The sequence below is a fragment of the Mobula birostris genome, chromosome 6 (assembly GCF_030028105.1).
Source record: "Mobula birostris isolate sMobBir1 chromosome 6, sMobBir1.hap1, whole genome shotgun sequence".
NCBI lineage: Eukaryota > Metazoa > Chordata > Chondrichthyes > Myliobatiformes > Myliobatidae > Mobula > Mobula birostris.
Window position 1 is genome coordinate 179,371,299 of NC_092375.1, and position 18,253 is coordinate 179,389,551.

The 18,253-nt window shown below is 40.8% G+C and overlaps 1 protein-coding gene across 13 annotated transcripts in view; it reads right to left on the reverse strand.

Annotated features, from left to right (window-relative positions):
* baz2ba (bromodomain adjacent to zinc finger domain, 2Ba) overlaps nt 1-18,253 on the reverse strand; it is a 252,745-nt gene that overhangs the window by 114,364 nt on the left and 120,128 nt on the right. For 12 of the 13 annotated variants that reach the window (XM_072261994.1, XM_072261996.1, XM_072262001.1 and 9 more), the window contains 5 exons: nt 16,142-16,384; nt 13,557-13,949; nt 9,101-9,725; nt 3,467-3,748; nt 61-121 (listed from right to left, as the gene is read on the reverse strand). In XM_072261994.1, coding sequence (XP_072118095.1) covers nt 61-121; nt 3,467-3,748; nt 9,101-9,725; nt 13,557-13,949; nt 16,142-16,384 — 1,604 coding nt within the window. The remainder of the gene's footprint in view (nt 1-60; nt 122-3,466; nt 3,749-9,100; nt 9,726-13,556; nt 13,950-16,141; nt 16,385-18,253) is intronic. The other variant, XM_072262004.1, reaches the window with a different exon arrangement.

Consider the following 18,253-nt stretch of genomic DNA (forward strand, 5'->3'; position numbering starts at 1 on the left):
ATATTCAACTGAAATGTAAAGTACATGTAAATTGCAAGATATTTTATGCAAAACAATTACCCATATTCCAAAGGAATACGCAGTTCTTTTTCATCTGTGACTCTTCTCCGTTTACCAGAACCTGTGATAAAAAGAAAGGCACATTAAAAAAATGCACTAGTTAACAAAGAAAGATTGGCAACACTTCCAGAAGACAAATCTCATAAACTATGAATACAAATACTGAAAAATTATTAAATGTAGCTGCAATTGTAAATTACTTCTGGATTTCACAATTTTAATTTCATTCCTTTATTGTTTTAAAGCTTAAAAACAATCCAATCACCATTAGTCATATTCATATTTTAAGATGAATAACAGCAATTAAGACACACCGGTAAGTAATTAGACCCCTTATTCATTAGTAACCTAGCATCTTGAATATCTCGCTGATGTTTGCTCTTGATCTCTTAAAGTTAAAATACAAGTACTTCGTAACAGAGAAAAACCAAGAAATACAGATATTCAGTAAACGACATAAATTAAAGATACAACTTACTGATGGCCTCAAACATAACCTTCCTGAGATATGTTTCCTTTATTTGAGATTGTAAACATACTCTTGGTCACTAGCTGTTAGAGATAAGTCTTGTCCCTCAAAGAATCAAGTTTCACACTGCTAATTCATCATTTATTATCAGACCAACAGAACTTACAATGACCAAGTACAAACTGAAACACAGCAAGACCAAGTACAAACGGAAACACACCCTCCCCCCACCAAAACCTGATGAAATCATTTCTACCAAGCAAACAAAAGATCTTTAGTCCAAAACACCAGAATTTTAATTTTTAAAATGCCTTAAATGATTTTTTTAAAAAATTCAAACCTTGTTCATTCATTATTTAATGATTTACCATGCTACATTCCTACAGTAGCACACTATTTGTACTTGGTTGGACAGAGAATCTGTTGCATTCTTGTCAAACAAAGAATAACTTTCACTTTAGTAGTTCCATATGAAGACTCAGACATTAGCAAAGTTGTTTACAAACCATTAAGTCAAGTACAGATATAGCACAGGAAAAGAACTTCTCAAGATAATTAATCTTGAGGATTTACACTGTAAGAGAATTACATATTTTTGAAGGAGGCATTGGGCACATTGTTGACCCTTTTTCTCCAATAACTTGGTTCCCTCAATAGTGGACATTACAAAGTGTTTATTTCATGAGCCCAGTGTCGAGCATACAGACACTGCTGCCTGCCCAACTCAGTCAAAAGAGAGAAAGTGACCTCTCCTGGTTTTAGTATTAGAGGTGTTGGCCTGGGAGAGTACGCTGACGTTGGTTCATTTCATCTCTCCAGTAAATTTAATGGGACAAGTTTGCAGAGATGATGTTGGTGTTATCTTTCTGTACTTCTTGTCAGGGTTCAGAAACATATAGGAGTGCAGTGTTTACTGCTATCTGGTAGACCATGAGTTTTGCCTTGGATCTGAGGTCTAGAGCTTCTCGCACCCTTTCCCTCCAACAATCAAAGGCTATGCTCGTGTTAGTGCAGCTTACTACACTGTCATCAGTGCCTGCTTTTCCTGTAAGCTGACTCTCAAGATAACGGTAAGATCCCAGTTTTCCAGGATCTCACCATGAATTTTAATTAGTAATGGGAACTGTTACACAATTGGTACAGGGTGGGTAGAAGACATTGGTTTTAAGGATGTTCAGTATTAGGCCTATCAATTCGTATTCTTCATTGAACAAGATTTGCCTCAGACTGCACACACAATTTCCAAGTCTCCTTCCTTTCTACTTTTGCCTACATTTTCTTGTTTCCTCATTTTCTTCCCTTTCCCTGTGACTTAAAACATGTTCATTTTTTAACTTTGTTATCTCAGATGAAAGCTATTGAGCTGAAAAGTTGACTTTAGTTTCCTCTCCACAGATGTTCATGAATCGGCCCAGTATTTCCAACATTTTGCATTATTCCCTCAGATTTCCAACATCTACATATTCATGTCGCAACCATACCTGCATGCTAACTTTGTTGCATGCCCGAAGACATCCAGATTATCTCTGACCATTATTTAAAAGGTGTAAGAATATTAACTGTTTCTAACTTCCAGCCAAATAGTATTATTTCACATTTTCTACACCCCTTTAGACAGTGTTCTTCTTGCAAATTAATTTCCTGCTCATCTTTAAACAATCAGCAAATGCGGATCTATTGCATTTGACCCTTCATTATTTATTAATAAGGATTGTAAATAGCTGAAACATTCACACTGCCTGAAGGTCTGTATCAGGTACACCTTGCTTGCTTGAAGATGACCCACTTATTCTAACCGTGTCTTCTGCTTCAAGGACTTCAGCCATGGCAACATGTTTTGTCAACCCCACAAGCCTCCATCTTCTACAGTAACACTTTATACTTTATTGTCGCCAAACAATTGATACTAGAACGTACAATCATCATAGCGATATTTGATTCTGTGCTTCCTGCTCCCTGGATTACAAATCGATAGTAAATATTAAAAATTTAAATTATAAATCATAAATAGAAAATTTAGAAAAATGGAAAGTAAGGTAGTACAAAAAAAAAACCGAGATGCAGGTTCGGATATTGGGAGGGTATGGCCCAGATCCGGGTCAGGATCCGTTCAGCAGTCTTACAGTTGGAAAGAAGCTGTGTATATTAGAAGTTATATATTACCTTACTAAATGCCTTTTCAAAATCCAAGCTTCCTAAATATACCACTTTCTTTCATCCATTCTCCAGGAGAATTGGGATGTGCCTACAGTTTCTCCTGTTTTGTGGCATTGTCCTTCAGCAATTATTATGTTAAGGGTGCATGCCTCCTTGTTATCATCCCATTGGACAATACCAGTTCAAATATACTGAGTAGCACTAGGGAAATTGACAATAGAGAATCAATCCGACAAGCACCACCAATTGACGTGCTATTTTCTGAGTTAGCAGTCTGGCCTTCCTCACCACTTTGGACTGGCATGAGGTAAGTTTTTACAGAAGTCAGAAACGTTGGAATGACTGCTCTTACAGCTATAACCCTCCAAACAGGACTACTGGCATCCCTTAAATTTAGTTTCTCTACAACTGGGGTTCCCAGCCTGGGGTCCATAGCTCCCCTCAGTTAATAGTTGGGGTCCATGGCATCAAAAAGGCTAGAAACCCCTGATCTACAACTATTAATTTCCCAAGCTCTGGAATTCCCCAACTCTGAAATTCCCTGTCATTTTTTCATCTTTTATGACATTCCTTTGAATTTAGCTCCAATCATTAAGCACTGATGTCATGGCTTTCTGTCAGGTTTGTTGATAATCTTCCCTTTAAGTGGCGTTTACTAATATTAATGGTGCTCTGCAAATACTAGCTACTTTTATCTCATTTAATAACATATTCCAGGAAGAAATTCTCAGGAAAAGAGGAAAAGCAACAAGTAGATCACGTGGAAAAAGCAAGTATTACCAGACGGTGTAGGTGGACCATATGAAGACGTTGGAGTTCCTCTGTAAGTCTGTGTTGTAGATCCTGATGGCAGTGGACTAGATGATGACTTTGAAGTCTTCATTACACTGAGTCCAACTGGTGTAGAATGGGATGCTTGGCTACAAGCAGCACGACTTGAATAAGTAGCTTTCTTGAATTTATGAGGAAATTCATCTCCTTCATTTTCTGTTTCAAGCTCATCTTGTTCCTTAATATCATTGTCAGATCCATCTGTTTCTGTCTCTGAGTCACTGTCAGCCTCTAATTGGCAGAAAAATTAATATTAGGATTTCCTAAATTCATGTGCAGCCTGTAATAAATCTGATGTCATTACTCACGTCACTCACCAAAAATATTGTTAACTTACTTTGAAGTTATAACTTTAAAGTTTGAGATCTTCATTTGCAGGGTTCACAGAATTATAGTGTCAAGTATGGCTATGTAATGCTGAACTGATATGATTGGTTTGAGCACAAATTTCGCTTTCAACATTTTGGGTATAGGGGCATAGGTGATTGCAGAGAAAGCACATGCTTAAAGTGATACAGAAGTACAGCACAGAAGTATGCCCTTTGGCCCATCTAGTCCATGGCAAACCATTTAAACTGCCTTCTCCCATCGACCTGCATTGGGATCGGAGCCCTCCATACCCATACTATCCATGTACCTATCCAAATTTCACTTAAACGTGAGCTCGATTTCAACATGTGCCACTTGTGCTGGCAGCTTATTACACACACGACCCTGAGTGAAGTTACCCCTCATGTTCCCCTTAAACTTCTCACCTTTCACCCTTAACCCATGACCTCTGGTTGTAGTCCCACCCAACTTCAGTGGAAAAATCCTGTTTGCATTTACCTCATCTATACCCCTCATTATTTTGTATATCTCTCAAATCTCCCCTCTATATCTACGTTGTAAGGAATAAAGTCCTAATCTATTCAATGTTTCCTTATAACTCAGGTCCTCCAGACCCTGCAACATCCTTGTAAATTTTCTCTGTACTCTTTCAATCTTAATTACATCTTTCCTGTAGGTAGATGATCAAAACTGCACACAAAGTCGGCCTAATCCAAATTAGGCCTCACCAATGTGGCATGAACACTGACTTCTCTAACTTCCGTTAATGCCCCAACTACCCTTCGTACCCCATCCTTTATTGCCCATCCTCTGGGCTCCCCCCCACTTTCTTTCTCCCTAGGCCTCCTGTCCCATGATCCTCTCATGTCCCTTTTGCCAATCCACTGTCCAGCTCTTGGCTCCATCCCTCCCCCTCCTGTCTTCTCCTATCATTTTGGATCTCCCCCTCCCCCTCTCAAATTTCTTACTAGCTCTTCTTTCAGATAGTCCTGACAAAGGGTCTTGGCCCGAAACGTCGACTGTACCTCTTCCTAGAGATGCTGCCTGGTCTGCTGCGTTCACCAGCAAGTTTTATGTGCGTTGCTTGAAATTCCAGCATCTGCAGATTTCCTCATGTTTGCGTAATGAGAGTGTGGATTGGGCTGCCAGCGGAAGTGATGAATACGGATTTGATTTCAACATTTAAGAGAAATTTGGATAGATACATGGATGGGAAGGGTATGGAAGGATATGGTCTGGGTGCAGGTCAATGAGACTAGGCAGATTAATGGTTCAGCACAGACTAGATGGGCCAAGGCCCTGTTTCTCTGCTGTTCTATGACTCTAACCTGAAGAATAAAAACTAATGTGTGGAGAACATGAAGTACGTCTCCTGCTACAAATTATTTCTTACATTCCCCCTTGATCTTCATAGCACTTAGTGGATGGAAAGTGATTACTGCTAATTAGTTCAAGCTGAAAGCATGATAGTTACACACACTGGCGTAAGGCATTTATATGTACAGAGGCCGATTGTTCTACAATACACAAGCAGGAATCTCAGTAATTCAGAATGGTTGGAATCAAACAAGTCAAGCCTTTCCCTTCAATTCAGTATCACCTGAGGTTAATGACCTGTAAGTCATCTTTTAAAATTAGGCTTTTTTAAAGCAGTTTAATGCATTTGTTTTCATATTGCTAAGCCTTTATAATTTCATGTTTAAAAAGAACTAATCTTGTAGAGCAAATTCTGTGTTCTTCTGAAGCTGAAATTATCATAAAGCAACAAGCAATATCCTTCATTTAACTGAAATACCAAAGTAATGGTTTCCTCTACTTAGTGTTATACTTGCACAAAATGTCAGTTTATGAGAATCAATAGCTCTGACACCTGGATATGCCTCTTAGAGAAATCAAAAAGCTCTACATCTGTCAATTGCTGCAATAACTTGAACTACAGTTGCAAGAGACAACACCCATACTATGGACAAAACATGTGACATCCACTTGATATGCAAAATATTTAATTGGTAGCAAAGTCCTTAAAAGTGCTCAACATCACTGAAGGCATTTAAATATATTATAAGATCATTGAATCTGGCTGCTCTGTTAGACAGTTGTCTGGAAAAGTGCTGCAGACATTCCTCATCATAGAAAAGTTGACATTTGGTCACCATGAAAAAAACGTATCAGACATCATTCATTCAGCTGCCTACGAACTCCACAAAGTGACCATACATCAGAAGTCCTTTCTGTTAATATACACTTTTCATATCTTTCAAATCCTCACTCTCAGCCCTGAAGTATAACAAATATTTTGAACACATTTTGCAATGTTCTAAAGGTTGTGGATTCTTATTCAAATCTATACAGCCAGTTATGATTACATTTACAGTTTTTACAAGTGCCTAGTCAGATAAGTCGTCGATGTTAGGCCAATAGTGAGCTGGGGAAATAAATAGACCATAAGACAAAGGAGCAGAAGTAGGCCATTCGGCCCATCGAGTCTGCTCCGCCATTTTATCATGAGCTGATACATTTTCTCCCATTTAGTCCCACTCTCCCGCCTTCAAACCATAACCTTTGATGCCCTGGCTACTCAGATACCTATCAATCTCTGCCTTAAATACACCCAACGACTTGGCCTCCACTGCTGCCCGTGGCAACAAATTCCATAGATTCACCACCCTCTGACTAAAAAAATTTCTTTGCAGATTATTAATTAATTATTTTGATTATTCCTATGATGTACTCAGTAAAACTGAGTGCAGGAAAGCATGATATCAACAGCTCAAACAAACACCACACAGCAACAAAAAAAAAGGAAATAAAGTGCCAACAAAGGTAACCCAAGTTTGTTTTAAAGAACATGCCTCTTTACAGAAATGCGATGAGTTTTAGAGCCCTGGAATTGCTAGAAGTGAACTAGCAGGACTGATGTAGCTTGATATTAATCATCTTGGCATTATTTATGACTAGTTACAAGAGGGGAACTATTCCTCACAAAAAAACTAAACAGCATACGACCCAAAGATATAGGAGCAGAATTAGGCCATTTGGCCTATTGAGTCTGCTCTGCCATATCATCATGGCTGATCCAAAAAAGACCAAGGTAAACGACTGGCGTCCTGTTGCACTCACCTCAATAATAAGCAAATGCTTTGAGAGGCTGGTCAAGGATTGCATCTGCAGCTTACTACCACCCAAACTGGACCCCTTACAATTCGCCTACTGACACAACCGATCAACGGACAATGCAATAGCCACTGCTCTACATACCGTTCCTACGCATCTGGAGGAGGAGGATGCTTATGTGAGAATGCTGTACTTGGACTACAGTTCAGCATTCAACACCATAGTTCCATCCAGGCTTGACAAGAAGCTCAGAGACCTCAGCCTTCACCCTGCCCTGTGCAGCTGGACAGACTTCCTGTCAGGTCACCAGCAGGTTGTTAGAGTGGGCTCCCTCACCTCCACCCCTCTGACTCTCAATACAAGAGCCCCTCAGGGCTGTGTACTGAGTCCCCTCCTTTACTTCCTGTATACCCATGACTGTATCACCACCCACAGCTCTAATCCACTAATTAAATTTGTCAACGACACTACATTGATTGGCCTTATCTTAAACAATAACGAGGTGGCCTACAGGAAAGAAGTCATCTCTCTGACACAGTGGTGTCAAGAAAACAACCTCACCCTCAATGACGCTAAAACAAAGGAGCTGGTTGTGGATTACAGTAGGAATGGAGCCGGGTTAACCCCTATTGACATCAATGGATCTGGGGTTGAGAGAGTAAACAGCTTTAAGTTCCTCGGTATCCACTTCACTGAGGACCTCACATGGTCTGTAAGCACCAGCTGTGTGGTGGGGGAGGGAGGGAGGGAGGGAGGGATCGTCGACTCAGGCCTAAGAGGCCAGTGTCGTGCATTTTCATGCCTTACAAGGCCTAGAACGAAAGAGTGTGTGGCGCGCCACTCCTCACACAGACATAGAGCAATGTGTGGTTAAGTGCCTTGCTCAAGGACACAAAACGATGCCTCAGCTATGGCTCGAACTGGCGACCTACAGATCACTAGACGAACGCCTTAACCACTTGGTCACTTGCCCACTCAACAGCACCTCTTTCACCTCAGACAGTTGAAGAACTTTGGTATGGGCCCCCAAATCCTAAGAACTTCCTACAGGGGCACAATTGAGAGCATCCTGACTGGCTGCATCACTGCCTGGTATGGGAACTGTACCTCCCTTAATTGCAGGACTCTGCAGAGAGTGGTGTGGACAGCCCAGCACATCCGTAGTTGTGAACTTCTCATGACTCAGGACACTTACAAGGACAGGCGTGTAAAAAGAGCCCGTAGGATCACCGAGGACCCAAGTCACCCCTACCACAATCTATTCCAGTTGCTACCATTCGGGAAGCGGTACTGCAGCATAAAAGCCAGGACCAACAGACTCCGCGACAGCTTCTTCCACCAGGCCAGACTGATTAACTCACGCTGATTTGAGTGTACTTTATATTACATTGACTGTTCCATTTATTATAAGTTATTATAAATTACTATGATTGTACATTGTACATTTAGATGGAGACATAATGCAAAGATTTTTACGCCTCATGTACGTGAAGGATGTAAAAAATAAAGTCAATTCAGTTCTTCAATAACTCAATAAAGTCAGGCCAAAAAATGTGGCAAAAGGCTGCATTGAAACAGAATGTTGCTTTCCTAATGCAATGTATAGGAATAAAGAAAAAAAAATACAGCTACCATCTTACTTCCTGTACAATAAATAATGGATAAAATTATGAATCCATCTATATAAATCAATTGTATTTGATGACGGGCAGCAAGGAATATCACAGCATCACTGTAACATTGCACTAACGTGTTAGTTAACATTTTACAATTTGCACACTACTGTTTATGAAGATAATTCACAGCTACGAATATTGCAGTCATTCGGTTAAAAAGGTATTTAAGATAAGACACTGGATTATGGGAATTAAATGTTCTGCATTTAAACAGAAAACTTAGTGGGAGAAAAAATACTGAATAGAATTTAACCAATTTTAAAACTTGGCAGAAGGCTGTCGGCACAATTAGGTGAAATTCACCTCAGAACAGTGTGAAGTGAGGAAATCCAAGTCAAGGTCATGTATTTTCTAGTTTCAATGTGCAGGCAGGCTGTAGTTCAGCACTGTCCATTTTGCACTATTAAACAATTTAGTGCCAACACTTTATTGGAAGTCTTAAAGCAAGTCTTAAAATTCTAACCTGATTGACTGTTATTAGAATCATCTTCATCATCATCTTCTTCATCATCATCTTCATCTGACTCATCAGAGTCCTTGCTACTTGGAACATCGGAATCATTCCCTCTGAACTGATCAGCCAAAGATTGGGCAGAAAGATGCTGATGTTGCTGCTGAAGAGGTGCAGTGACCTTGATGCTCACTGATTTGTCATTGGCAGAACTCTGGGATAACACAGGAGAGGTAGAATGTCGAACCGGTGTCACATGATTGCCCGAATGATTCTTTAAATTAGTACCTAGTGGAACTGGTGAAAAGGGTGCGCTGCTGTCAGAGTTTGTAATCATTTTATCCGTATTCTTAACTTGGGTTCTAGATTTGGTCGTAAGTGCCAAAGGGGCTTCCTGAATGACACTCTGAATTACTCCATTAGGTTGCTGCTGCACAAGTGCACTTGTTACCGAGGGGCTTGACTGGTTACCATCAACTGGAGGCAGCTTCTGGTGTGCTGGTGAATTAGCAGCAGATTTTGGACTAGACAAAGGGGTCTGGAAGCTCTTGTTACTGCCTGCTGCTGCCTTCTTTTGGGCCTTATACTGCTCCTGTTGTTTCTTTAATTGTGCTGGAAACGACTGCTTAAATAGTTCCTGCAAATAAACAGAACATTGAATAAAGAGCCAGCAATACAAAGTTAAGTGACACTGGCTATCCACTCTATCTATTCCTCTTATTATCTTGTACACCTCTATCATGTCTCCTCTCATCCTCCTTCTCTCCAAAGAGTAAAGCCCTAGCTCCCTTAATCTCTGATCATAATGCATACTTTCTAAACCAGGCAGCATCCTGGTAAATCTCCTCTGTACCCTTTCCAATGCTTCCACATCCTTCCTATAGTGAGGCGACCAGAATTGGACACACTACTCCAAGTGTGGCCTAACCAGGGTTTTATAGAGCTGCATCATTACATCGCGACTCTTAAACTCTATCCCTCGACTTATGAAACCTAACACCCCATAAGCTTTCTTAACTACCCTATCCACCTGTGAGGCAACTTTCAGGGATCTGTGGACATGTGCCCCCAGATCCCTCTGCTCCTCCACACTACCAAGTATCCTGCCATTTACTTTGTACTCTGCCTTGGAGTTTGTCCTTCCAAAGTGTACCACCTCACACTTCTCCAGGTTGAACTCCATCTGTCACTTCTCAGCCCACTTCTGCATCCTATCAATGTCTCTCTGCAATCTTTGACAATCCTCTACACTATCTACAACACCACCAACCTTTGTGTCGTCTGCAAACTTGTCAACCCACCCTTCTACCCCCACGTCCAGGTTGTTAATAAAAATCACAGAAAGTAGAGGTCCTAGAACAGATCCTTGTGGGACACCACTAGTCACAATCCTCCAATCTGAATGTACTCCCTCCACCACCACCCTCTGCCTTCTGCAGGCAAGCCAATTCTGAATACACCTGGCCAAACTTCCCTGGATCCCATGCATTCTAACTTTCTGAATAAGCCTACCGTGTGGAACCTTGTCAAATGCCTTACTAAAATCCATATAGATCACATCCACTGCACTACCCTCATCTATATGCCTGGTCACCTCCTCAAAGAACTCTATCAGGCTTGTTAGACACGATCTGCCCTTCACAAAGCCATGCTGACTGTCCCTGATCAGACCATGATTCTCTAAATGCCCAGAGATCCTATCTCTGAGAATCTTTTCCAACAGCTTTCCCACCACAGACGTAAGACTCACTGGTCTATAATTACCCGGACTATCCCTACTACCTTTTTTGAACAAGGGGACAACATTCGCCTCCCTCCAATCTTCTGGTACCATTCCCGTGGACAACGAGGACATAAAGATCCTAGCCAGAGGCTCAGCAATCTCTTCTCTCGTCTCGTGGAGCAGCCTGGGGAATATTCCATCAGTCCTCGGGGACTTATCCGTCCTAATGTATTTTTACAACTCCAACACCTCCTCTCCCTTAATATCAACATGCTCCAGAACATCAACCTCACTCACATTGTCCTCACCATCATCAAGTTCCCTCTCATTGGTGAATACTGAAGAGAAGTATTCATTGAGGACCTCACTCACTTCCACAGCCCCCAGGCACATCTTCCCACCTTTATCTCTAATCGGTCCTACCTTCACTCCTGTCATCCTTTTTTTCTTCACATAATTGAAGAATGCCTTGGGGTTTTCCTTTACCCTACTCCCCAAGGCCTTCTCATGCCCCCTTCTTGCTCTTCTCAGCCCCTTCTTAAGCTCCTTTCTTGCTTCCCTATATTCCTCAATAGACCCATCTGATCCTTGCTTCCTAAACCTCCTGTATGCTGCCTTCTTCCACCTGACTAGATTTTCCACCTCACTTGTCACCCATGGTTCCTTCACTCTACCATTCTTTATCTTCCTCACCAGGACAAATTTATCTCTAACATCCCACAAAAGATCTCTAAACATCGACCACATGTCCACAGTACATTTCCCTACAAAAACATCATCCCAATTCACACCCACAAGTTCTAGCCTTATAGCCTCATAATTTGCCCTTCCCCAATTAAAAATTTTCCTGTCCTCTCTGATTCTATCCTTTTCCATGATAATGCTAAAGGCCAGGGAGCAGTGGTCACTGTCCCCCAGATGCTCAACCACTAAGAGATCTGTAACCTGATCGGGTTCATTACCTAGTACTAGATCTCGTATGGCATTCCCCCAGTCGGCCTGTCCACATACTGTGACAGGAATCAGTCCTGGACACACTTAACAAACTCTGCTCCATCTAAACCCTTGGAACTAATCATTTGCCAATCAATATTAGGGAAGTTAAAGTCACCCATGATAACAACCCTGTTATTTTTGCGCCTTTCCAAAATCTGCCTCCCATTCTGCTCCTCTGTATCTCTGCTGCAACCAGGGGGCCTATAGAATACCCCCAATTGAGTAACTGCTCCCTTCCTGTTCCTGACTTCCACCCATACTGACTCAAAAGAGGATCCTGCTACATTACCCACCCTTTCTGTAGCTGTAATAATATCCGTGACCAGTAATGCCACCCCTCCTCCCCTTTTTCCATCCTCTCTATCCTTTTCAAAGCACTGAAATCCAGGAATATTGAGAATCCATTCCTGCCCTGGTGCCAGCCAAGTCTCTGTAATGGCCACTACATCATAATTCCATGTATGTATTCAAGCTCTCAGTTCAGCACCTTTGTTCCTGATGCCTCTTGCATTGAGGTACACACATTTCAGCCCTTCTACCTTACTGTCCTTACACCATTTATTCTGCTTCTCTTTCCTCAAAGCCTCTCTGTATGTTAGATCTGGCTTTACTCCATGCATTTCTTTCACTGCTCTATCGCTCTGGGTCCCATCCCCCTGACAAATTAGTTTAAACCCTCCCAAACCATGCTAGCAAACCTACCTGCAAGGATATTGCTCCCCCTCGAGTTCAGGTGCAACCCATCCAATCTGTACAGATCCCACCTTCCCCAGAAGAGATCCCAATGATCTAAAAATCTAAAACCCTGCTCCCTGCACCAACTCCTCAGCCACGCATTCAACTGCCATCGCCTCCAATTCTTACCATCACTGTCCCATAGCACTGGCAGCAATCCTGAGAACGCCACCCTTGAGGTCCTGTTCTTCAGCTTTCTGCCTAGTTCCCGAAACTCACACTTCAGGACCTCATCCCTCTTCCTGCCTATGTCATTGGCCCCAACTTGTATCACAACTTCTGGTTGCTTTCCCTCTCATACCAGGATGTCGTGCACCCAGTCAGAGACATCCCGGACCCTGGCACCCAGGAGGCAACAAACCATGCGGGTGTCCTTCTCACGTCCACAAAATCTCCTGTCTGCTCTCCTGACTATACAGTCTCCAATGACAACAGCTCTCCTCTTCTCCGTCCCACCCTTCTGCACCACAGGGTGAGACTCAGTGCCAGAGGACAGAGAATTTTTCTAAACTATTACACAGATAGCACTGACAGTGTCTATACATAAATATTGCAAAAGATGCAGTCGTATGACAAATTAACAGATCTATGATGATTCTTTCAGGTGTCATTGCATAACATGTTCAAAAATAATTTCATAAGATCCACACTAACACAAATTAAATAAGAATATCTACCTGTACCAATATTTCAATAAATCTGAAAACCAATAACAAAATATGGGGATTTCCAAAAGTCATCAACTTGATGGAATGAGGGGTCAGTTTCTGTGCTGAAGTGCTCTATGACTTTATATAACTCTATTTAACATATAAAAATTAATGCATCAGCTCTAAACTCAATTCAAAGCTTTTTAAATATGGACTTTGGATACCGTGCTGTATCTTATCAAATTAGCATTCATTCTCTCCTTTCCAGAGTTGGCTGTGGCTTAAATAATGAGCTTTGGCCTAGTTTGAAAGTTTGTTGCTTTTAAGAACCGAAATCATTATTATTGAAATTGCATCAACTTGCCTGCTTCAAACGAAGATCATGTGGTGACCCCAGTTCTTCAGGAACACATATATTCCCTGCCTTAAGTTCAGGTAAAGCACCAGCTGGTTTTGGAGAAGATTCTTTCCTTCCCTGATTGACCAAAGGCACAGGTTTCATCCCAACTGTTAGCCCAGTGGACTGAATGACACTCTGTTGTTTTTTGCCAGACTCATCATTTGCATGAGAGCTCTGGAAAATGAGGGAAAGTTGCGACAAAACTGGAGGTTGTTTCTGCTGGGATTGGAATGGATGTGAAGTTTGAGAATCTGTGGCAAGATGCAAATGCTGGTTCATTCTTTTGTCATAGGAGTATTTAAGGTCACAAGCAGTTTGGCTCAATTCTTTTGACTCTTTCATACTGTGCATCAAACCCTGCAAATTAAAATTAAATTCATTTATTAAGACAAAATTATTCTTAAAGAATTACAGGGCCTTTAAATATTTAGATCCCTTAAATATGTTATGTTATACTCAGTAATGTTCTTAAACTTAACTTTCCAAATATCCACTTTAAAGTAAATATGAAACTTTATGAAGTAACTGGAATCAGCACATCTGATCCAGGCATGCTGGGATGGGTGAATATAATCAAGTCTGAGGATGTAATTAGACACTAATCTTACTCTTACCTTCTTGGAAAGGATGCAGTTCCAAGGGCTGGGCTAATGATTTGTCTTGATTATAATGGTCCATACAACTGAACAGATTACTAAAGTTCAAAGTAAATTTTATTATCAGAGTACATATATGTCACCACATACAACCCTGACGTTAATTTTTCTGAGGGCATACCCAGCAGATCTATAGAATAGTAACTATAATAGGATCAATGAAGGATCAACCAGAATATGACAAACTGTGCAAACGCAAATATAAATAAATAACAAGTAACAAGAACGTGAAATATTAAGATAGAGCCCTTAAAGTGAGAACCTCTCAATGGATGGGCAAGTGAGGGTAGTTATCCCTTTTTGTTCCAAGAGCGTGATGGTTGCGGGGTAATAACTGTTCTTGAACCTGGTGGTACGAGTCTTGAGGTTCCTGTATCCTTCTACCTGATGGCAGCAGTGAGAAAAAAAGCATGGCTTGGGTGGTGAGGATCTCTAATGATGGAAACTGCTTTCCTACAATAGCATTTCACGTAGATGTGCTCAATGGTTGGGTGGGCTTTACCTGTGATGCACTGGGCCAAATCCAGTACCTTTTGTAGGATTTTTTTGTTCAAAGACATTGCTGTTTCCATACCACACCATACTGCAGGCAGTCAATACATTCTCTACTACACATTTATAGAAGTTTGTCAAAGTTTTTGATGGCATGCCAGATCTCTGCAGACTCCTAAGGAAGTAAAGATGCTGCCATTCTTTCTTTGCAATTGCATTTATATGCTGGGTCTAGGACATGTCCTCTGAATTAGTTATATCCAGGAAATTAAAGTTGCAAAACCTCTTGACCTCTGATGAAGAATGACTCATTGACCTCTGGTTTCCCTCTCCTGAAGTCTACAATCAGTTCCTTGGTCTTGCTGACATTGAGAGGTTGTTGTTATGACACCACTCAGCTAAATGTTCAATCTCCCTCCTGTATGCTTATTCATCACCACCTTTGATACAGCTAACAACAGTGATTCAATTTTTTTTTTGTGTGTGTCGCACCAGACAGTCAGCCATTCTTGTCTGGCGCGTGGTGTCAGGATTGGTCTCCTTTCAGATTATCCGGGTCATGACATAAACGTTCCTGACTCGACCCCTTTTTTTCTCTCTAACGATGCCAAGCAACGCTCAACCCAGCATGGATGGAAAGCGTGCTTGGGGGGTGGCCCGACTTGGATTTGAACTTGGGAGCCTTCGCTCCAGAATCCAGCACTGACGCCATTGCGCCACCAGCGATTCAAATAACAATATCCACTAAGATTCAAAATGTATGAATAGCCATTTAAGAAGTGTAAAAGTTAGGTGTAAATGGAGATAATGCCATGGACCATTCTAACCAATGTGTGTTTTATCCAGGCTAATACCTTAAAATGCATGCAGCTCAATAACGTACTTTTTCCATAGTGATATCTATTTACACATGAAGGCCAGGAGATAAACGTGATTGTCAGAGATTACTTGACTCAACATACAAGCAATTTGAAAGAATTATAATATTAGTCCAATTTCCATGCTGCTCTCCAAATATGCTAACCATTCCCCCCTTTAGAATTTTTCAGGCAATGCTCTCCAACTCATGATACTGAACATTCTACACTTCCACATCCGGTCCCTGACCCCTCCAAAATCCTTAAGTCAATTATCTCTAAAACATATTTTTAAAAATATTTGTTTCAGCCTTTTGTTATTAAATAACCCATTTAGGCCCCAGTTGGAGTCGGATGGAAGGGTGGCACATCCATGAGGAGGGACAGAGGAGATTGGGTTACTACAAATGCAGAAGAAAAACTGAATTTCCAACGTAATCAATTTGAAAGTTCAACACATTTCAACTTCAAAAAAAAAAAAAAATCAGTCTAAAGATAAAAATCAAAAAGCAGACCAATTTATGGAAATGATCTCTAATTTTACCTTTGCCTTCTTTGAATGTGGGGATTCAGTTTCAGAATCTGAATCAGCCTCCTCACTATCATCTTCTCCAATACTATGTTCATCATCTTCATCCTCATCGTCATCATCATCATCGTCATCATCATCATCATCCTCAAAGTCATCAGAATCACTGCTGCTCAAGCCTTCGCTGGAAGAATCTGATGATGTACCTGATTCGCTTTCACTGTTGCTGGAGCTTTCAATTGCTTTCTTTCTGGGCTTCTAGTAGGAATATTGAAAAAGAAAACCCACATTCAGAGATGAAAGCATTTGATTTCTTTTAAAATATTGATTGCACCTTCTGATCTCTCTATACTTGCACAACACTCACAAAATCAATTGACTGGTGGACAACCTGCTCCCACAACTCTAAATTCACCAATTTAATTAAAATAATTTGAAACTGCTGACAGAGTTATCTTGGGAAAAAATATCCATATGTTTCCCCATTAAAATACCTTTTGCAGAAGCAACACAGTATTCCAAACCTCTCACAGTTGGTCTTTGAAAATACACATTGAGGTGCATGCAAATTTCATCTTGAAAATAATTAATGGAGCCCATTAAGTTGAGGGGCAGCACTATCAGCAAATACACTATCAACATCAATGCAAAAAAGTATCAAATTGTTTTTGCAAGATGTATTTTTTAAAAAATCAACAAATGAAGGACATCTTTCAGAATCAATAATAAAGTACACTCGGTGACCATCATAACAATTAGAAAGCATCACGTTTAATAGACCATAAGTTCTTGAATAAATAAATGTCTATTTTCTCAATAAGCTATAATGAGTCATCATAAGTTATGACCGAAAAGCAGTTGAGGCATACAAATTTCAGTTTAAATTGCAAATACCACAAGAAACACCTCTTAGCCTGACTAGAAGTACACTTTCCCTTATGTTGTTATTAAATCAATACAGAATGAGAGTCATCATATACTACGGCACAGAAACGGGCACTTTGGCTCATTTAGTCATTCCTGATCTTCTGCCTGGTCCAGTCTATCTGAACACAGACCATATCCCTCCATTCCCCTCCCATCCACATATCTATCCAAACTTCTCCTGAATGTTACAATTTAATCCACATCTACCACTTCGTGGATAGGTCATTCCACATTCATACCACTCACTGGATGAAGAAGCTGCCCACAGATTCCCCTTAAATATTTCACCTTTACCCTAAACCTTCTAGTCTCATACAACCCGAGGGGAAAAGCCTGTATGCATTCACCCTATCTATACCCCTCATAATTTTATATATCTCTACAAGATCCGTCCTCATTCTCCTGTGTTTCAGGTAATAAAGGCCTAACCTATTCAACTTTTCTCTATTAAATCCTGTCAACATTCTTGTAAATCTTCTTTAAGCTCTTTCAAACTTACTGATATCTTTCCTGTAGATAGATGACCAGAATGACACACAATACTCCAAATTCACCCTATCATCTTGTATAGCTTCAACTTAACATCCCATATCCTGTACTAATTTATGAAGGCTAATGTATTAAAAGCTCTCTTTACTACCCTACCTACTTGCGATGCCAATATCAAGGAATTATGTATCTGTAATTCTGATTCCCTTTGTTCAACTACACACCTTAGAGCCCTACCACTGATTGTGAAAGTCTTACCCCTGGCTTGCCCTGCAAACCGCAAAACATCACACTTATCTGCATTAAATACCATTTGCCATTTCTTAGCCCATTTTTCCAGCTGGTCCAGATCCTGCTTCAAGCTTTGATAATCTTCCTCATTATCCACTACACATCCAACCTTTGTGTCATCCGCAAATTTGCTGATCCTGTTTACCATATTGTTATCCAGATTGTTAACATAAATGACAAATAACAACAGACCCAATACCAATTCCTGCAGTACACCACTAGTCAGAGGCCTCCGGTCAGGGGAAAAAACCCATCTGCCACCACTGTCTGGCTTCTTTCACTGAATCAATGTCGAAGCCAATTGATTACCTCATCTTGAATGCCAAGGGATTTAACCTCCTGGACCAGCCTCCCCTGCAGGACCTTGTCAAAGGCTTTCTGAAGTCCATACAGACAACATCCACCGCCTTTCCTTCATTA